The 21754-nt window shown below is 41.2% G+C and overlaps 1 protein-coding gene across 5 annotated transcripts in view; it reads left to right on the top strand.

Annotated features, from left to right (window-relative positions):
- Nucleotides 1-21740, top strand: part of XDH (xanthine dehydrogenase) — a 59392-nt gene extending 37652 nt beyond the window's left edge. For all 5 annotated transcript variants that reach the window (XM_019611819.1, XM_019611820.2, XM_019611821.2 and 2 more), the window contains exons 19-37: nucleotides 1125-1248; nucleotides 1664-1783; nucleotides 2843-2939; nucleotides 3353-3477; nucleotides 3816-3949; nucleotides 5567-5654; nucleotides 6308-6394; nucleotides 7796-7987; nucleotides 8468-8613; nucleotides 9175-9256; nucleotides 9841-9936; nucleotides 10602-10730; nucleotides 11698-11772; nucleotides 12423-12475; nucleotides 12933-13047; nucleotides 13698-13763; nucleotides 15041-15229; nucleotides 15895-16062; nucleotides 16958-21740. In XM_019611819.1, coding sequence (XP_019467364.1) covers nucleotides 1125-1248; nucleotides 1664-1783; nucleotides 2843-2939; nucleotides 3353-3477; nucleotides 3816-3949; nucleotides 5567-5654; nucleotides 6308-6394; nucleotides 7796-7987; nucleotides 8468-8613; nucleotides 9175-9256; nucleotides 9841-9936; nucleotides 10602-10730; nucleotides 11698-11772; nucleotides 12423-12475; nucleotides 12933-13047; nucleotides 13698-13763; nucleotides 15041-15229; nucleotides 15895-16062; nucleotides 16958-17008 — 2137 coding nt within the window. In that variant the 3' untranslated portion in view covers nucleotides 17009-21740. The remainder of the gene's footprint in view (nucleotides 1-1124; nucleotides 1249-1663; nucleotides 1784-2842; nucleotides 2940-3352; nucleotides 3478-3815; nucleotides 3950-5566; nucleotides 5655-6307; nucleotides 6395-7795; nucleotides 7988-8467; nucleotides 8614-9174; nucleotides 9257-9840; nucleotides 9937-10601; nucleotides 10731-11697; nucleotides 11773-12422; nucleotides 12476-12932; nucleotides 13048-13697; nucleotides 13764-15040; nucleotides 15230-15894; nucleotides 16063-16957) is intronic.
- The last annotated feature ends 14 nt before the right edge of the window (nucleotides 21741-21754 follow it).

The raw sequence follows: 21754 nt of genomic DNA, 5'->3' as shown, positions 1-21754 counted from the left end.
TATAGCCTTGTGATTTGTTGTTTGTTCCTTAGGCAATACTTCCTGCCCACTTAAGGCTCCCTGCCCAGTGGTTTCCCACAGTGGTCAGACATGGGATGGGCAGCATACAGTGGTCATTGGTGCACTGATGTAGTAGCTGACTTCCAGCTTGTGACAAAAAATGTCCTGTCATGATTAAATCTCAGATGTTGCAGTGTGGTCGTTGATGAGTGCCACAAGCATATAGGCATCATTACTATTACCGGTGCAGGTGAGGCCATAAAGAAAGCATCCTATCTATGCCTATTACCACAGTGTGCAATATTTTCTAGAAGTTGCCGTGCATGTTCTCTTGCACATGCACTGCACACTGACATTTCAAACTGTCTGTGTCATCCTGTAGAGGACGTGGCAGTATGTTTCATTAAGTGACAGAAGTAACAGAAGAGCCTCAACCTACGATTCTATTGGTCAAAATACTGGCTTAGAAAATTTCTCTTCACCTGAGTCAGGCTTTGACTACCAACTATAAGTTAGAAATTATCTGCCTCTGTATTGCTAAGAGAATTAATCAGGGGATTCTTTCTGAGGCATTGGTGCAGAAGCGTTGGAAAGTGAATTTTTATAAGAAAAATAGTTTGTCTTCAGCTCCTGGTGCCTAAGAGTTCACATTCACACGTGAATGTTTTTTTAAATGTCTGTAGAGCACCGGGATTAATAAACAACAACTTTCAAGCACATCTTGCAATGGAGTTTCAGGAATCTAAACAAGAGTGCTGAAAAAAATTGCAGTAATTTATAGTAATTTATAGATGATGTTAAATTGTTCAGCAGAAACAAGGCCACAACTCTTCTATTGGCAACAGTCCCTTTGTAAAGCCAACCAAATACGTAGCCCATGTACATAATATTGCAAAAGCAACCTTTCACAATTTTTTAGAGCTTCAATTTTTTTGTTGATTAATACTCAGTGAGAATGATTTTAATTGCCTCTCTGCCTTAGTCTAATGTGATATCCTGTGACAAACTTCTCTTTTGCATAGCCTTCATGGAATCAAGTCTGAAGATTTATCAGTGTCTCATAATCAATCACAGAAAGAAAAATGAGAAATAATAACTCTACTTCTCCTGCTTTCTTTCTTTAGTTCTGTAGACGCATCTGAAGCCCAGAGTGTCCCTGGGTTTGTGTGTTTTGTCTCTGCTAAGGATGTTCCTGGCAGTAACATCACTGGCATCGCTAATGATGAGACTGTCTTTGCTGAGGATGTGGTATGTTCTTAAAAATAGCCTTTTTCAATCATGCTGCCTAGGAGACTTATATTGTCCCATGTAGTCCTCTGCCATATGCAGAGACAAATCCTGGCTGCACTGGAGTCAATAAATATCTATGTGCCAAATGCAGTAAGGCCTGCTCCAAACCCCTCTCCTTTATCTGTGATCAGTGTCTCTTGTGGAATTATGAGTAATCATGGCTATATTCCATTCAGACAACTACTTGGACATAGAAACCCTACTCTAGGTACTCGTCTATTCCTTATTCCTATTCAAAGGTGGCTTACGTAGACCAAACAGTGGGGGAAAAGGAGGAAGAAAAAAAAGAAAGTTGAAGAGAGTTAACACAAGTCTTGCAGTTACTGCATATATATATGCACTAACTGATGGTGGGTCCAAATCTGTCCTGCAGGTCACTTGTGTGGGTCACATCATCGGTGCAGTCATTGCAGACACACAGGAACATTCCAGGAGAGCAGCTAAAGCTGTGAAGATTAAATATGAGGAGCTCAAACCTATTGTCACAATTCAGGTAAGTTAGCTCAGGTCTGCTTCCTCAGTTAGCTCTCAAAGCTCTGATATCTGGTGAACTTCGCCATTCACACACGGTTATTTAGCCATGTGTTGCATTTGTCTTTGTGATGGGGATGCAGCAGTCCTTAAAAGGATCTTCTCAAAACTGAAGAAACATGTCAACGATTTATGATTACTTCATGCCTTTTTTTTTAAACTGGAACACTTATTAACAAAGCTTGCCTGTGAGAGTAAAAGCTAATTATATCTAATACAACATTCACCTCAAGAAATGAGAGAAAATTGGACAAAGCCATTCTTATTAGGGAGAAATTAGAACTACTGGGGAGAAGTTAAGGCTAATTAATTTTTATAAAGGTCAATATTTTGTGCCATGTGTTTTGTATTTGGATTTGGCTCGAAGAATCTGTGCGTTGTCCAGCACAAACATGCAGTCATCTATGAGCAGAGGTTTTGATCTGTTTACATAAGTAGTTCATTTTCAAACCATGTGTTAGAACTCTTTTTTCCCGTAGCTAATATCCACTTATTCAACCTAGAAAGAAGAGAGTGGGGCCAAAACATTTTTTGTTGTTGTTGTTGCAGTTCTATCACTGTTGTATTTTATTTTCATGATGGAAATGTGCACTTTTGGCAAGAGTGCATTGCAGTCATAAAATTTCCACAGGAAAGACTGTGTTTGTACTCAGAAGTGGACTATTTCTGCAGGAGTTCTCACTCCACGTGGGAATATAGTTTTCTCCTTCTGTCTCCTTTCTGTACTGCTCTTTGGGCCGTGGACTATGGTTAATACAAGTCAGAAGTCATAGCTCTGTTGGCTAGAGGTCTTGAGCTTCTGGATCCATGACATATAATAAGTCACAAGGAACAATCTTCGGTTGCCCAGTTATGGTGTTTGTTGTGAAATTGCTGTGCTGTAGTGTGACAACAGACAAACAACTTAAACAGTTAGCATTCAGCAACTTGTGCATTATCTTAAAACGTTTCTACATCAGTCAAAGGAAGCTTTGCTTTCAGTCTGTCTCCATGAAAGTTTCATTGTGTCATTGTTTCCCAGGAAGCTATTGAGAAACAATCCTTCATTAAACCTATAAAGAGGATTAAAAAGGGAGATGTGAAGAAAGGATTTGAAGAATCTGATCACATTTTGGAAGGTGAGAATAAACATTTCTAAAAAAGGATAGCCTTCATCTCTGTTATCAAGAAAGTCTGGGAGGCATCAAACTATACAGAATCATAGAATGACTTGGGTTGGTGAGGACCTCAAGGACCATCAAGTTCCGACCCTCCTGCCACAGGCAGGGTTACATCCTGAGGGATGCTGGCTCAATGGTGTGGAGTGCAGGATTATTTTTGAAATGTTTTTTGCTCGTTTGGTTGATTTTCATGGTTTTTTTTTTTTTTTTACATCAAAATGGAAGTGTCAGTTTTAGAGCTAAGGGTGTCCAGTGCTGCACAACACATGTTTCGTGTTTAACAATTTTAAAGGGTGGTGGTTTGCAGATAAGAGATGGTGGTAAGCATCTTATGACACTCTATCTATGGGACACTTCTGTTAATTTTCTAGGAGAGATGTACGTTGGTGGACAGGAGCATTTCTATCTGGAAACTCACTGTACTTTGGCTGTACCCAAGGGGGAAGATGGTGAGATGGAACTCTTCGTGTCAACCCAAAACTTAATGAAGACACAGGTAGGGTCTCTCTGACTTCAAATATAAAAGACTTTTGCATATCAGTTTTAGACTAGATGAATGCTTGTTTTGCAGTTTGTCCTAACTTGCCTTATGCTTAATAATAATAAATCCCACACCTACAGCTAATTTTTCAAGTCCACACCCATCCAGTTGGTGTAATGAATCTGATTCCAGCTGACTGATATTTCAGTTGGCAACACATCTCTTAAACCAGGGATTACAGAGGAGGGTGCCTTCAGGACCATAAGCCTGGCTTTTGAATGACACGTTAAAAAGGGAGGTGGTGTGGATGAGACAGTTCCATACATCTCTTCTGCTGTTCTGTTTTTCTTTAGGAGTTTACTGCTAGAGCACTGGGAGTCCCATCAAATCGCATTGTGGTTCGAGTGAAAAGAATGGGTGGAGGATTTGGAGGAAAAGAGACTAGAAATACTATTCTGACCACTGTAGTGGCTGTGGCAGCCTTCAAGTAAGTTTCAGTGTAGGGATTAGGGTTTTTTTGCTTTTAGAATTCACCTGGTCCAGACAGTCTCTTCTTGGGCGACATTCGTGCTAGAGTGCTCTGAAGACTATGCAGTTCATAGCAAGTCTGGAATTTCCTAACAGAGATGCATAAGGGGCTCTTAGCTGGAAAAGGAATCTGCTTAAAGAGTCTGAGATTATGCCAGAAAGGAGAGGAAAAACCTTCTTCTGTTCTTTTAGTACTCTCTGGAAACTCTTGAATCTCAAACTCTCTGCTCATCTTTTTCACTTAGAAACCCCTTCAAAACTCAACATTATCTGTGCCTGTGTTATTTTGTATAGCACAGATATGAGAGCCTCTTTTTTTGCTTAAACCCCTGCTATGCCAACTGTACAACACTATTTCTCAGTTCTTATATGAACACTACTTTTTGGATTTTTTCCTGTGGTGAGGTCACTGAACAGAACCTCCTGCTTTTCAAATTCCTAAAAGACCAGGGAATGAGCCTGGACCATAACCATTTCTGAAACACAGATTGTAAGTGTGCTTCTGGAGTTTTGATATGGGGCCATCTTTAACTGTGCAACTTTTTGTAGTTGTCAGCAAACATGGCCTCCACGATGGTTTTTGTGCACTGAATACCTTCAGAGGAGCACAGCCAGATTGAAGCTCCTGTACTTAAAGCAGCTTTGTTCTTCCTGTTCTGAGCAAATTTTCTCCTTTTTTTTTTAAGTTGGTAATACGCATTCATTTTTCAAAAATCTGTCAGTCAAACCACTGCTGTTCTATATCTTAGAGCTTATAGAATCAGATCTATGATATTCCCTTCACATTTTTACAGTGTGAGGAGAGACACAGGGAAAGAAGAATTACTGGAGAATGAAGAGTTTCTCCCATTCTCCTTGGATAATGAATAAGCAACCGAGGTTGCAAGGTCAAATTGAAGGCTACTTAATACTTAGCATTATTACATAACTCATATGCAATTTTCCCTAGACAAGCCAAGAGAGTGCCTTGAGAAATAGTATAGAAAGCAGTGATTTCATAGAACAGTAGAATGGCCTGGGTTGAAAAGGGCCACAATGCCCATGTGGTCCCCAACCCCCTGCTGTGTGCAGGGTCACCAACCAGCAGACCAGGCTGCCCAGCGCCACATCCAGCCTGGCCTTGAATGCCTCCAGGGATGGGGCATCCACAGCCTCCTTGGGCAACCTGTTCCAGTGCCTCACCACCCTCTGGGTGAAAAACTTCCTCCTCATATCCAACCTAAACCTCCCATGTCTTAGTTTAAAACCATTCCCCCTTGTCATTGTAAAGTCATTTCTCACATTTTAATATCTCTCTCTGTATGAAACTATTCTTCTTTCTTCATATAGGAGCCTCCACAAGTGTTTTCAACTGGTCTCAACCCTAAAGGCTCTGTCTTTGAGTCTGTCTTTCTCACCTCAATCTAACCTTTTCTTTTCTTTTTTGAGAAAGATATGCAATCCAGGCAAGTTATCCCTAACTCATGCAACCATTGCTCTGGGGGGAAAAAAAAAAAACTCTGAAAAGATGAATATGTTTCTGTAGGAACTGTATTGTGCAGTTCAGGGTTTGCCTGATCAATGCATCCTTTAACAGAATTGGCCGACCTGTAAGGTGCATGTTGGATCGAGATGAGGACATGCTGATAAGTGGTGGGAGACATCCTTTCCTGGGGAGGTACAAGGTATGCACACGTACGAGACAAACGCATGGTGTTTTAGTGTTATTGTTTGAAATGTCAGTGAACAGTAAGATACAGTCATAAAGTTGCTGCTCTGGTTGTTTCACTGCTGATATCCCCTGCTGCAGGTGGGTCTGTTCAGCTGGGTTATGGCATTCATCCCATTAAAGATCTTTTGGATTGTACAGTTCTGCTTCCTGTAAAAGTTTTTCTGACTTGGGTGGTTCTCTTCCTGTGACTTCAGTGTGAATACTTCATCTTCCTCCAACCACAACCCTGTTCTTGTTGACAATCACTTTGATCTTAAATGGCTCTCTATTTGTTTACAGTACACTAATAATAATTTTGTTAATCTCCTTTCTGCTGTACCCTTTTCAATCTAATTGCTTTCGTTTTTCAAAGCAAGACAAAAGTTAAGGAAAGCATGACTGTGACAAGCAGGCAGCATCCGTTTTAGAAGAGTTTTCTGGATCAAGATTAAGATGCATGCGTGGAAACCTTCCTGGGAAGCATCCTCATTTACTATGTATGCTTGTCCTGTGCTACAGCAGAAGACAGACAACTTTTTGTCTTCGGGAGCTTTATTGAGTTTTTGAAGGAAAATAGGAAACAACATTTTGTAGAAAAAAACATTACTGAGGTAACGCTCTTGACAGGTTGGTTTCATGAAGAATGGAAAAGTCAAGAGTTTGGAAGTGTCATACTACAGCAACGGGGGCAACTCTGCAGACCTCTCTCATGGTGTAAGTAAATAAATTTTTTGATAGATTACTATGCAGAAGGTGTTTGTTTCCCTGCATAATAATCTTTTACTCTGACTTCAGGGCTTTTGTCTACAGCAATCCTTTAACATCCTGCTCTCTGATGTGACTGAAAACAATTCTTGATGTTCTTATCTTCTACAGCTGCTTTGAGTCAACTGGCCTACCCTGGCATGTGCCACATAGTTGATACTGATGTTTTAATAACTTGTCTAAGTTAAAAAGGTCAAGAATGTTTGCTTTGCATTACAGAGGGCTGTGACGGGAAACTTGCCTCACAACACAAGGTGGCTGATAGTCTCCCAGCTTTAGGAAAGACAGTTTCTTGAAATAAAATAACTCAGGCCAATAGTTTGATTGTGGCTTGAATCAACAAGTTGTTTGAGGAGTGGCTAAAGCTAACAGAAGCTTAACATTGGAGTTCAGAAGGGTGAGCCTGGGTTCTGAATTTGTCTTCAAGAATTTTTGTACTGTGGAACAGAAATATTTCCTTTTCTGTTATGTGAGTATCCAACTCAATAGCCTAATGTAAATCATGCTCACTCTAGCTCACCTTCTCAAGTCCACTGAGACCTTGATAATTTTCTGTGAAAATGAATTCACTTCAGTGTGAGAAGACTGCAAGTACTAGAGTTACATTTGATGCTAGCAATGTGCTTCATGCTGTATGAAGAGCAATGTCAGGCATGTGTCTTCGTATAAACTATGGTCCTAGCTGAGAGTGTGTATGTGTGAAATGCCTATTTGACTGTGTGTGAATCAGGAAACTGGGATGTGCTCTACTTTGGGATAAGTTTGAGATGTGCATAATATCTGCGTTGTGCTCCTGTTGGAAGACAAATCTGGGAACACTAACCAGAATGATCTGGCCATTTCCTAGTCTGGGCAATTAATGGACAAAGATCTGAAATTCTGTGGTTTATTTTGTATACTTGACCTTATTCCCATAGTCCAGCTGCTGAGTCACTTGATATCATCAAGACCTCTTTCCTATGAAGATACTACTTAGTATAATTAAAAGAAGTGTCTGATGCTTCCAGGTGGATAATGGTGTATAAAAGTAGTTTGGCCCAGGCAGAGCCCAGAACCAAAGAGTAACTTGGAAGCTCAATCTGTGCTAGGGTCCTAAGTATCAATAGAAAAATGTGCTTTTTCATTCTCCTTTCCTTAAGGATATTGCTTTGATGCTCCATTGCTAATGGGAAGGTATACTGGTTATACCTCAGTACTCATCTGTGTTGACTGCAGACGTGGGGTGGAAAAGAAAGTATCTGCTGTTGTAAATAATCTTCAGATCTTTCCAGGCTAGCTTTGGTGGTTAGTTAGGAATCTGACATGTAGTTGATGTACAATGTGCACACCTCCATCACTTCTCTTCATTAGGTTATGGATAGAGCCCTGTTACATTTGGATAACTCCTACAACATCCCCAATGTCAGCAGCACTGGCTTTATATGCAAGACCAACTTGTCTTCCAACACAGCCTTCCGAGGTTTTGGGGGTCCCCAAGGAATGATGATTGCTGAGTGCTGGATGAGTGACCTTGCTCGGAAGTGTGGCCTACCACCTGAGGAGGTACAGATCCACTGACACATTTCAGGGCAGCACTGACTTTGAACAAGGTCTGAAAATTGAATACAATTTCAGAAAATTCTAGAGCATAAGAACTCCTGCTCATTTTTGCTAAACCCTTTGCAAAATCTCAGATTTTCTTTATGATTATCCCATTAAAGCATGGATAATCTTCTGCTTCCTTATATTCCCTCAGTAGTTTCAGTTCTTAAGTACCTGTTTTAAGACTAGGTATTCAGAAAAAGTCCACTAGGTGCCTTAATCTAATTAAAAATACACTAAAGGATCTCTCTTGAATACTTCTGGCTTTAATGTCTTAGATCCCATTTTTTTCATAAACAGATTTTTCTGTTAATTTTATTGCTCCCTAGGGTGAACAGGGGAGTAAAGACTAGGAATCAATGTGCTTTTGATGTCATCCTTTAAAAGGACCTAGTCTGAAACATTAAATTTGACACGTCCTTTGTATGTCTCTTTGGGAAGGTAAGGAAGATCAACCTGTATCATGAAGGAGACCTGACTCATTTTAACCAAAAACTAGAGGGATTTACTCTACGGCGATGCTGGGATGAGTGTTTGTCAAGCTCTAACTACCATGCCAGGAAGAAACTAATTGAAGAATTCAACAAGTAGGTGTTCCTAAGCTGTGGAATTACTGGTTGTACCTTCAAACTTCTGGAGTTCTCTTGGCAACTTGAGTGATGCTAAGTTGGTCCATGTACTAAAAATTTCTTTTCTCGGAATTTCTTCAGGCCCACTATGTAACAAAGGCTCTCACAGTGACCTGATATCTTAGATAAGGCAGGAATCAGGCCTACCTAGCATGATGTTATCTTGTAAGGGAAATACAGCAGGGGAGAGGGGTCTGCAGAGTCTAGACTTTGCTTGAGTTTTCTTATGACTATCACGAAAGCTTGTGTAGACTTCTCATTGCTATAACACCTTTCTTAGTTGGCTTACGTTTACAGCTGAGTAGCTAATAGCTGTGCAATTGCTTCTTTAATGCCTAGGAGGCCATCTTCAAATCAGATTTCTTCTTGTAGGGACCTATAAACAAAACTTTTCTTTCTTAAAAATTGCCAATTAACTCTGTCTATACTTCATTCACATATTTCTACTTTGATGCCCAACCTGTCAGCTGGCACTGAGATGCGGTGAAAAATTCATTCACGAATGTTTTTTCCTTGCAGACAGAATCGCTGGAAGAAAAGAGGGATGTGTATTATTCCTACCAAATTTGGCATCAGCTTCACTGTCCCATTTCTGAACCAGGTCTGTAGAAGTCATTCGTTATGCTCCTATAAAGAAGCTAAATTTGTTGCCTCTCTCAGACACTTTCTTCTCTTTATACTAAACCAGATCTTTTTGGAGAAGTTAAGTTAGGTACAAAAAGCAAAACATTTGTGAACCAAAATGAACGTAACAGCAGTTACCAATTTATACTGTCCAAAAAACCCCAGTGCAATGCAGTTAAATGTTCATTGTTTGTAATATGTTTATTTCCTTGTCTATCCCATCTTCCTCAATAATGGAAATCTTGTGACACTGAAAAATGGTCATTTTTATTCCTATGTTTAACCTGACTTGGTGGACCATCAGCAGTGTTCGTAAGTTCAAATGAACAGAGGCAGGTTTGGGCTACTTCACCTGCCTTCCCAACGGGAAGGCTGAGATTTGCAAAGTCATTGGAACTTTTTTTGAGTTGGAGACACCAAACAAAAGTCATTTCAGGTGTAAACAAGCGCCTTCACTTGCACCAAAGAACATTCATTCTCTCTGTAACTTGTAGCTGAAATCTGCTAGGTACTTCGCTACTTCGTTTATGACAAAACTTTGATTAACATTTGCTTTTGTAGGCTGGAGCTCTGGTCCATGTGTATACAGATGGCTCTGTGTTACTTACGCATGGTGGGACTGAGATGGGTCAAGGACTTCACACCAAAATGATCCAGGTAATAGTTTGGACTTAACCAAATGAGACACCTATGGCACATTACACTCCTATAGTACTGCCTCAGTCAAATTGACACCTCCTCTCTGTGCACATTTAGGGTAATAAATCATAATTCTGTTAAACATTTCAGCTGCAGTACTAGGTCTCTAGAGTATTATTACATTTTAGCAGGAAAATTAGAATTCTCATAATCTTAACCCATCTAGTTTAGATAATGCAGGTGATGGCTGCAGTCTAGCCTCTACAGCAGTTAATTGTCATATGATAAAAATAGCTTGTTCATATTTTTGTGTATATTTGTTGTATTGCAAACATGTATCTATATATTTGCATGCCATAATAATTTAAAAGGCCTAAAAGAACAACACTGCTTCAGCAGGGAAATGATGAGGGAATCTGATAGATCTCTTAATTCTCTGAAACTTTTGTAATTAAGAACAATGCAGTGAATGCCTACCATTTTGGCCAGTGTCTACCCATGTACTTGCACAACACCTGTGAAGGGCAAACTTAACAATATTTTGGTAGGTTCTCAAGCACAAAGTCAACTAAGTTCCCAAGAAAGGTGAAATTTTGGACGGGGAGAGTGTGGAGGTCTGTGTGAACAGTGAGTGGTCCTGTTTAAGAAGAGCCACTTACCAATTGTTTTTCTTTGCTCCACAGGTTGCTAGCAGGTCGCTGGGAATCCCTACCTCCAAAATTTACATCAGTGAGACCAGCACAAACACTGTCCCTAATACTTCCCCAACAGCTGCATCTGTCAGTGCCGACATCAACGGGATGGCTGTCCATGTACTGATGCCAAGTTATTTAAGCTATTGGGTCATAAGCTGGGAATCAAGAAGATGAAAAGTTGATGTGTATTTATGTATTGCTTAAGAAAAATATAACTTTCCAAAGGGACTTGTAGGCAAGGGGTACCTCATAACTTCTGCGATAGCTATCGGGAATGTCAGATAATGAATGACCATATTTATTTTCCAGTTACTTTTTTACTTTCAATTCCAGTCCTTTTGTAGGCAGGGAATTGAGCATTTGTGATTGCTCAAAATGAACGCAACAAAGCAGCCATCTAAATGCCTAACTTTTTAGTAATGAATGAGACCTTGTTTGTAGCAATGTGTCGTGCTGCAAGTATTACTTGCAGGTGTTTTGTGGCCTGTGCTATGGAACCGTAGAGAGAGAAGATTTATAAATTTAGAGCAAATATCCTTCTATAGCAATGGCATAATAATGATAATCTCTGACATGGGATTATTATCATTATCAGTGCATCTATTTGCAGGACATGTGACTTCTCCGGTGAAAAGAGAAAAGATAACCTTGAAAGTTAAAAATCTCAATGTCAAACTGGTTTTATTTTCTGCACATCTTAAGTAAGGTTGAATTTTGGCAAGAATATTTTTTTCCAGTGTTATGAGATCATCTTGCAATATATGCTAAGGTGACACACTATGACTTGGTAAAGATACTGTATGAACACGTGGATTTAAGATGTTTTGTATACTGATCTGGAAAGGTCTGTGCTGTGTTTGGTATTCTCTTCTATCACCACGACCTGTTTTAAATTTCTTTTCAGTCAACATTTCTTCTACATAGCAAGCCATTTTCTAGTGAACTTTGTTCCTTTTTATGATATGCCGAAGTCCTAAAAACAATATTGATTTAAACAGAAGATTCTTTGAGACTTGAAGTGCTCTTAATACTACTGACTGACATTTCAAACCTTATAATATTGCTTTTCTCTATTTGATTTTAGAATGCATGCCAGACCATCTTAAAAAGACTTGAGCCAATCAAACAGTCTAATCCCAAGGGGTCCTGGGAAGACTGGGTAAGCTATCTGTATCTGTCACCAGGCAAATGGGCATTCTCAGAGATTGTTTTTGTTGTCAGTCCCTGAATGCAGATATACCCCCCTGCATCTCACTAGCAGAGATCTGAGGAAAGAAAGCAAGGGAAGTAGTCAAAGATTGCAAGGGTTCATCCCCAAAGCATCAGTTGTGACTGATCCTGGGGCCTTCTTGTGACAAACCTTACCAAATCATGGATTCGTAGACTGGCTTGCACTGGAAGGAACATCAAATATTACCTAGTTCCAACCTCCTGTGCTCTGGGTGGGGCTGCAGATCACTAGATCAGGCTGCTCAGGAACCCATCAAGTCTTGAGTGTTCTCCTATGTCTCTGTAGTCAAGCTCCAGTCCTGGGTAGGAAGAAATCTTGTATGTACTGAAGGGATTCTGTGACGAACAAAACGCAAGTAAGACTTAAAGCTCTGCCACTCTGGGCAGCTGCTGACCAGGTGATGTGGGGAATCAGCTGCAGAAGATGTTTCACTTGGCACTGCTGGTACTGAGTGGAGTGTCAGCTGTCCATCACCAGACACCTTTTGTTCAAGTCCTCCTCCAAGTGTGTTTGCGGTAGCTATGTTTCAGACATTGGTTGAACCATAATTGTTTTCAAATTCTTATTCACTTTGCCAGATTAAAACCGCCTACGAGAACTGCATTAGTCTGTCAGCTACAGGATTTTATAGGTGAGTGAATATTCGTGCTGCAAAGACAGTTCTTATTCAACTGCATAAACTGCATCCAGGGAAATTCTGGGGGGATTTACAGCCCTAATCCCTCTGTTACTGCTCTAATTCAGGACTGTATGCCCTTTCCTACCTAGAAACACTGCAATGACCTCCAAGAAATGGTTAACTGCACTCAAAAGCAAAGTATTTGCGACAATGAGTCTATGAAAGTCACCATAAGCCCCGAGGTTCATCAGAAAATGAAGATGGCTGAAGCAGTTTCAGTTGGGTTTGGGAATATAGGGCAGCTTTATCAGACTTCTATTTATAGTTTTTTTTTAATGCTTTTCATTTCTGCGTGGGATTGATGGAGGGGATAAAACATGAGCAAATTAAGTTTTTTGCTAAATTGCATTGTGGTTGTATTCCTCTTGACTGTGAATTAAATCTGATTTTGTTTTTTCTCTGCATCAAGAATTCCTGACGTTGGCTACAACTTTGAAACGAATGAAGGGAAGCCATTCCACTATTTCAGTTATGGTGTTGCTTGCTCTGAGGTTGAGATAGATTGCCTGACAGGTGACCACAAGGTGAGGGGGTCAGCAGAGAAATAGTCCTCTGTGTTTGGGTAAAGGAAACATTCACAGGGAGTTAAAGCAAATACTGGGTGTCAGCCTCTTCCTAGTGCTGTCATTGGTCCGGTGTGACCTTCAGTGAATTTCTTAACTTCTGTGTTCCACAGTGCAACTGCCCAGAAAGAATAATAAAATGATGATTATCTGCCCCGCAAGAGTGTTATGGGGCTGGCTGGATGATTGCAAAAGTTATGGGATTTGCTTATGGAAGAGATAGCAGCGCTGTGTTAGCACAAAGGAACATATCAGAATTGAGTTAATAATTAAAAATAGCCCTGGGATCTTTTAGAAAGGAAGAAGAAAAGACAACTCATTAGAATCTGACCTTCCAATTAATGGGTTATGCTCGGGTACAGAGCACTGACCCTGGCAGCTTGGAACTAACACAGATTGGGTCCAATCGATCTCCAGGGGAAACTGCACTGCATTACTTTGCTTTAGGGATGAACTGGTTTAAAAGATAGCGGGAAGAACTGAACTTGACACAGAGTGCTGAACACTGGCCAAGGTTGGGTGCTGGTGGATGCATTTCTCTTCCTCAAATGAAACCACAGTGTACCGTTTTCAGCACCTGTGCTGATTTATTCCTTGTTTCTGTCTCTTAGAACGTCCGCACAGACATTGTTATGGACGTTGGCACCAGCCTGAACCCAGCCATAGACATAGGGCAGGTAAGTGAAATAGTCTCGCTAATTTCACCATGTTCAAGACCACCTTGCCCTCAAGCTTTTCTAGATAGATCATTAACCTGCTCTAGCTCGTGCCTTTGCAAATTTATATTGAGTATCAAGTGAGGCATTTTAGGCTGGCTATGAAAACCAGTTTGATTCATTACTAACTATGCAGTAGGCACAGGATTATGAATCCAGAGAATATTACTGAAGTGAAATAACCTCACTCCAAGGCCAGTTTCTGCTATGTGGAATACATCCACTAAATCCTGCAGTTGATTTCTACGCTCCTGTCTATCTGTCAACATCAAGCCCTGTTAAATTTAATGAAAGGTACTGCTGCGTGGGGATCTCTGTAAGAAGATTCCTTGGCAGGGACTGACTGACTTATCAGTCAGCATAAAAAGGTAATAAACACAAGGTTATCTGATATGCTGACACACAGCATTAGGCATTTGCTCATGCTTGCCTAGTCAAAACAACCCAACTGCTTTGCTAACTATAGGTGTCAGTATGGTGCAACCCTAGTGATGCAGCTTGCAGAGTCTATTTCCGTAACACGAGTTTACTATAGATGAAATGAAACTTTGAATGCAACAAGTTTTCAGAAAGAGGTGTGCTCTTTGAAGTGGCTGAGGGGGAAGGGAGCCTTTGTATTCTCAGCCTGTCAGGCTGGGGCTGGAAAGAAGGAGATGGGTTATACAGAGACTGTCAAAGAGATGGCAATTTCCTGCGTCCGTCCATGGATTGCTGCAGAGGATCTGGGGGAAAAAGAGAGAAAGGAGGCTGTATAGCTCCAGGACCACAGGCACATGGTGCTGGGTTAAGGAATTCTTTTTTTTTTTTTTTTTTTCCTTTCTTCCTTCTAAGATTTAAGTGGAAAAATCATATATAGAAGACTTTAATGGTTGGATGGGTATGGCAGTGTTTTTGCACTTTGTGTTGCTGACCTGAGAATAAGCAGTACTTGAGAAAGCTTTTGTGCTGAAATATGAAAATACATGCATATAGAAACACAAAATGTAAAATAGCTTGTTTTCAGATATATTTTCCTCATGTCCTTTGAATTACCAGCAAGTACTACTCATGCAGTGCTAATCTGCCTGTGAAGGAATCAATATATATTTATGTACCAAGCTGTAATCATAGAGATGAAAAGTTGAGATTTAGACAGGAACAGAGGGCTGAAAACTCTGGAGTTGTCACTGTTCACTCTTGTGTGAGGCAGAACAGCAACAATGAATCAAGAACACAACCTTGTTTGGATGTTTTTGCAGATAGAAGGAGCTTTTGTCCAAGGTATTGGGCTCTTCACCATGGAGGAGTTGCGCTACTCACCTGAAGGGAACTTGTACACTCGAGGGCCTGGGATGTACAAAATCCCGGCGTTCGGAGACATCCCAACAGAATTCTACGTGTCTCTTCTCCGTGACTGCCCCAACAGCAAGGCAATTTATTCATCCAAGGTACGCCTGCATGACCTGTAGGCCTCTTTCTTCTCTAGGCTTGTATGAATGCATGATAAAACGACAATGCATGTGTCAGAACAGTTGGTTTTGTTGTTGCAATAGTGTAGAATCGTAGCATGGTTTAAGTTGGAAGGCATCTGTAAAGGTCATCCAGTCCAACCCTTCTGTAATCCCTGAGGGAGGCATTCCTGCTGGTTTGCAAGGACCTCCAGTGATAGGACATCATGCGCTCTGCCCGTTCCGCTCACCTCTGCCTCACCTAAATTGCCTTTGCTGCAGTTTTTGTGTTATCCAAGGGATGTGAAAATGGGTTAGTCTTTTTTTCCCCATTATTGCAGTCCTCCTGTGTTAGAAGTCTTATATTTTCATACTGTCTCTTTTTACGATGGAATGGGAATTGTTCACACTTGGTAAACTGGAAGCAGTTCTAGCTTGCTATTTCCTATCTCTTGATAGATTGAGGTTCACACCTGGAAGGGGAAGTGCTGTTTTGTTGCAGCCTTTCCTTGTTGATCACATCTAGGAGATTGAGAAGTTACAAAGCAGGAATGAGAACAGTGATTGTCATCTAGGACCTGCTCATCCTTCTCTCAGCCTCATTGGTGTTTCCAGGACCAGGACTGGTCTGAGCTGCAGTCTCATTTTGCTTGTGTTCTGTCTAGGCTGTGGGAGAGCCGCCTCTGTTCCTGTCTGCTTCAGTGTTTTATGCCATTAAAGATGCTATCTACTCAGCAAGGAAAGACTCTGGTGTGACGGAACCATTCAGGCTGGACAGCCCTGCCACCCCAGAGAGGATCCGCAATGCCTGTGTGGACACCTTCACGAAAATGGTACCTATGCTTTCAAAGCCCTGACCAGTCCACCCCACACTGTGTGCTAGACCTGTGCACAGAGCTGGGATTAGGGCAGTATGGGGAAGCTGTGATTGTACTTAAGCAGCTAGTTTTATTTCATGGGCCTTATCCTTCACTTAATGTACCATCAGATGAAAGACAAATGTACGGACTGGTATTGCTAGTGCTAGGACGGGCAGTATCTCTAAAATAGCATTTCATCCCTCCATCCTCCAAATGCAGTTTGTAGAACAAAGGCTCTGATTTGATCTGATGCTCCTGACTTATCTCTTAGGGATTCCATACTGCAGGCCCACTCTGATTTATTAGCCTCCCTTGGATAGGAAGAGACAGTGTTACTGGAAATGCTCGCTTGTGCTGAATGTTACGATCTCAGGTTTCTCATTAGAAGCTCTGGGCTTGCCCTGAAGGAGTGCAGGATTTAACACTGCTGCCATCTCTTCATGAGCTCCTTCTCTGTCGCAGTGCTGTGATAGGGCCATGCAGAGTGGATCCCTGCACAGAGTTCTGCTGTGACTTGTAAAACTTTGCTGTCTGTTCACATGGGCATCCACCAGGGCCTTGTCAGCTTGAACCCTACTATTGTTAACAGCAAAAGTCCTCCTCACCAAACACCTGCATCACTGTCTGATGGGAAGGAGGCCACCAAAGTGAATTTGAGAGTCTGCACGAAGCACTGACAGCTTGGCCTTCAGCTAAAGCCAGGCACAATGTCTAATGCAATGCCATGAGGCAGAAGTCTCTGTTTCAATATGAGCTCAGATCTTCAATGATACAAAATTGCCTGCCTCAAAGGGAACCTCTAAACCCAGATCAGAACCCTCCTTTGTTCTTGCTGCTGCTTACAGTAATTTTTTTCTCCTCTTTACAGTGCCCTTCTGCTGAGCCAGGGACCTTTAAGCCGTGGTCTGTGCGTGTGTAAAAGGAAAGTTGGAGGAGCAAACTCTCCTTGTGAAACCAGTCTTACAATGGAGAGACCACAAAGCACTGGGGAAAAAAAAGTTCCATGTTCGTGTGGCTCATCTACTGTGATTCATAGAATTTTCATGTTTAATTGCTCAAACGCTGTTTCTCTCTTAGAGAGGAGATTGCTGCCAGATTATAGCTGTGATGTAGATTTGAATGAAGAGTAAAGTGGAAGGTGATGTTATCCAGGTGTAGTTGAAAACTACACTACATTTAATTTAGAGTTGTTGCACAGATGGGAGACGCTCTTACTGCCAGATGAGATGAAGCAACGTGGTTATTGTTTTGGAGTTGTTTTAAATTGTGGGAAGAGAATTATCACCTTGTCACTCTCTGCTGTTATGCCAAGAAGGACTTAAAAGCACTGAACCCAGACAGTGCTCTAATGGAGACAGGAAAAGGCATGAGGGGCACTGAAGGCTGGACCCTACAGCACAACAGCTAGATATACGCCAGAGGAAAATAAGAACACTGATGTTAGCTTACTGTGATGAAGGTTGTGTGTATATTATGGCAGTGGTTCAGAGGGAGACCTTAAAATGTGACCAATAGCTGATTTATCCAAAGTTACATGAGGATTGCTTTGTCTGTGACAAAGCTTTAATGAAATCTTAGTTCAGGTGCTACTTGTCTTCTCAGTCTAAAGATAAGAGCTCAAGATGCCAAGACTTCTAGCAAGATGTTGATTCATTTGGCACGTTCAGCCTATTTCCTCCACATTTCTCCCTCACCTCTTAAACAGCAGAGGACATCAGAGAAAGGACCTTGGAGTCATAAAATGGTACTGATCATTGTTCCCATGGGAACGTGTACCAGCCAGGGTGAGGGTCTGGACAAAGCTGGGGGATGAGTTGGCTCTGGGCATTCTCTAGGGTCAGTCTCTTACTTTCATGCCATGGCCTTGCCACCTTTTCAAGACAACCCTTAGTTTTGCTGAATGTGAAGAAATGTTGTATGTTTTGCAGAAAGGATTGCTTGTCCAAAAAAAGGTGCTGATTATGTGATGAACTCATGGTGTGTTTTGGGATGAATGCATTTTTTGGTATTGGATGGGCATTCCTCTGCACAGGTTTTGTCAGTCAGATTTAACATGGCAGCATGTTTTCTCTAGATGATGCCATGTACTGTACCTCCTCATCATGTGCAAGCTTCCTCTGGCCCACAGCTCTATGAAAATGTCCTTTTCCTATGCTAGCACTCCTAGGGCCATCAATAAATACTATGTGAAAGAACGCAACTCCATTGTCTTAAATAAGAATTTGCTTACGTGTGTCCCACTTAAAAATTGGCCTCTGTCTTAGGACTTAGTCTGAAGCACTCCAGGACATACAGTTTGGAAATATGTGGGTGTAATTCTCAGTTCTAATTGCCAGTTTTCACAGGGTTGTTAAGGCCTATCTCATGCTCTCATGTTTGCCTTGGCAAACAGAGGCTGGACTCTAAAGCCATGCTGCTGCTTTAAAACAAAACATGATATGGAATTAGGAGAAGTGTCGTAGTGTAGGTTGTAGTCTAACAGCCACTTAAGAAGATTTTATTTTAATCTACAGAATCTGAGAGGCATCTTTTGTAGTCAACAGGGCAACATGTTCCTTGTCTGCAGTTCCAGCTATTCGAAATACTATTCCTGCTCTCGTTTTTAGGTTAGCAAAATGGGTGTTCTACCAACACCAACAAGTAGAAAAAAGAGCAGTTCCATCTGTCTCTATGCAGAGAACAGGAAAAAGATTTGTAACCTGCTTCATAATAATATATTTGTTTGAATCTCTGTGCACAGGCTGTATTTTGTTGGTAGGTGAAAGAGAAGTAAGAATAAGCATTCAGTAGGTCAGCTATTGATATGAGAGTCTGAGCAAGCAACTGCAAGATTCACAACAGTAATTGCAAGAGTCAGTGGCCACTGCCTGCCTGAAAATGAAGGTTGATTGCAGTGGTAGATATCAATGCCATTGCTTTGAGCATACATTAATAAACACAAAACAGAAGTGGTGGTTTTTTTTGTCTCTTGTGGAAAGGACAGGTAATCAACGTCTTTGTGTCCTCAGCTCTGGCTGAACTTTGTACTTGGGTTAAAGACTGAACGAATGGAGCCGCCCTCCTCTTGCCATGCACTCTTGCCAACTTTGTGAGGATAGGAGTGGGTCTGGGAAATGGGCAGGACTCAGCAGGTTAGACTTCAGCAAGCATGAACTGCTATGGATCCACCTTTGCAAGCTGCAGAGTGGTGAGGATGAACATGCATCTTGTCATGTTTTACCTGATTTGTGACAGGATTGAGTTTCAGATGCACCATGGAAATAAATTCTAAGTTTCTGAAATGGTACCTAGCACTCTAGGAGGCTGTGGGTGAATACAAAAGGCTACACAGTGTTACAAATGTGTAGAAAAAGCTTTACTTCTTTGACTTTGAAATTCAAAACAGTCAGGAAGTAGGTGTTTCACAAAGTATCTGTCAATTACTTTCAATGCTTCCCTGACATAAAATCTTTTGCCAATTCTCAAAATGCTTGGGCTTACATAGGAACAGTAGCATGGTTCTTTTTTTCTGTTTGACATGTAGATGCACCTGGATAAGCCTTCATCCATGTAGTAGCAATAACCAACAGCCATGTGCTCACAATGCCATCCCTTATGCAGAACAAATTTGCCTTATATTGGCATCATGCTGCTCCTTGGTTTTGTTTTTTCAAATTTAAACTGATTTTAGGAAGTTTTGCTTTGAAAAGAACTTGGTAGTCTCAACAAACCTTTCCCTGCAAGAGCAGTGATATCTACTTTCAAATGACTATTTTAAATCTTGCTGCATTTATTTTCTTGGCATTAACCTGTGAGGTTAGAAATAAATCAAAGTGCTCATAAACTTAACTGTTTGTACTTGGAATTTGGAATCCAAGTTTGTGGTAGATGCTCTTTATTTACTGTTTCTTCTCCTATCAAGTGACCTGACATGTTTCAATATACATTCTAAAGCCTGAATAAGACGTGACATTTTTATGTATTCTACTCTGTATTTCTTCATTTGAGTGCACCCCCAGTGAGTTTGCAGATGACAACACTTTAGGAGGAAATGTTGATCTGCCTGAGGGTAAGAAGGCCCTACAGAGGGATCTGGAAGCCTGGGTCAAAGGGGTGAGGCCAGTGGGATGAGCTGGTCCAAGCGCTGGTCCCAGGTAACAGTGGTACGATAAAAGATCAAGGCTTTAAGTTGGGCTGGGGGGAAGGTTCAGGTTGGGTGTTAAGAACAATTCCTTCTCCCAGAGAGCAGTGAGGCAGTGGCACAGCTGCCCACGGAATGGTGGGGTCACCTGGAGGTATCCTAGAGCTGTGGGGGTGTGGTACCTGAATGGTGAGGGTGGGCTGGGGGTTGGACTTGGATGATCATGGCCCCCTCATATAGTGCTCACCACCCCTATATAATGTGCCCCCATATGGCTCTCTACCCATCCTATACAACAACCCTAGTATAGTGCTTGCTGCTCCCCTGATATAATGCCCCTGTATAGTTCTTGTTTCTCTATATAACATCCCCATGCATAGTGCTCACCTCGTGTTCTGTATGATGTCCCCCAGTGTTCCATTCCCTATGTAATGCCCCAACGTACTGTTTGTTCCACCTCCCAAATAATGTCCTCCAGTATACTGCTTGCCATCTCATCACACATAATGCTTCCCTGTATGTATTGCCACCCCCAATACACAATGCCCCCTCACATATTGCTTGCCTCCACCATATAACCTTTCACAGTTTACTGCTTATCCCCTCCACAGCACCCCTTGTATAATGCTTATGCGCTCCCATATGATGCCCCCATATACTCCTCACCCTACCTATGTAACATCCCCCCCACCCAAGCAGTGCTCTACCCTCTCCAACATAACACCACCCCACATAGCTCTCCGTAACCTTAGAGCTAGATGATGCAACCTTTGACCTTTTGTCCATTGGCTGTGTCTCCATGACTTTTTGACCATGACCCTACGGCATTCGATGTTTTGACCTTGATCTGGAATGTTTTGACCTCAACCCCCATGACCTTCCTTCTCTGCTGTGAAAGCAATACAAGCCAGTTAAAATTTTCAAAGTGGATGAAAGGAAAAGTGATAAGATATGCTGCTTTTCTCCCAACGTGCCTCAGAATAGACGTTAAACAGGAGCTCCTTTGCTCATTTACCCTGGAGCCCACTTTCCCAGATTTATGGTTAGTGATTTAGATATTTCCAAAAATCATCCAACATCTGCATTCTAAAATTTGATCACCTCTGAAATTCAAGTCCTTCCTAAGTGGGGAAAACTCGAGGTTTAAGTTAAAGCAATGGAGAATGCATGCAAAGACTCCAAACTCAGGTTTAGAGAATATCTCTCCATGTCCTACTGCAGCGATGATAAAAATATGAAATGCTCACAAATACAAAGCATTAAAATTTAATACAGAATTTGCTGAATAATTAGTATTTTGTTTGCTTTCTTGCTCCAATAGCTGAATCAAACTATTTTGTGTCACTATATAAAACCCTTGCATTTTTAGAAAATGTGTTTTCTTTATATATAATCAACTCACTTGAAACATCAGTCTGAGGATGTTCAGCTGGGTGGGAAGAGCAACAAGACTTAATACTCTAGGTCTGCAAGTATTTCTCAGTATTCTATTGCATAAATCTGCTCTCTTAAGCACAAAAGAAAAAAAAAACAAAACACAGTTAA

This window comes from Meleagris gallopavo, unplaced genomic scaffold, assembly GCF_000146605.3.
Source record: "Meleagris gallopavo isolate NT-WF06-2002-E0010 breed Aviagen turkey brand Nicholas breeding stock unplaced genomic scaffold, Turkey_5.1 ChrUn_random_7180001956681, whole genome shotgun sequence".
NCBI lineage: Eukaryota > Metazoa > Chordata > Aves > Galliformes > Phasianidae > Meleagris > Meleagris gallopavo.
The sequence above is the reverse complement of the archived record's forward strand: the minus strand, read 5'-3'. Positions and strand labels throughout refer to the sequence as shown.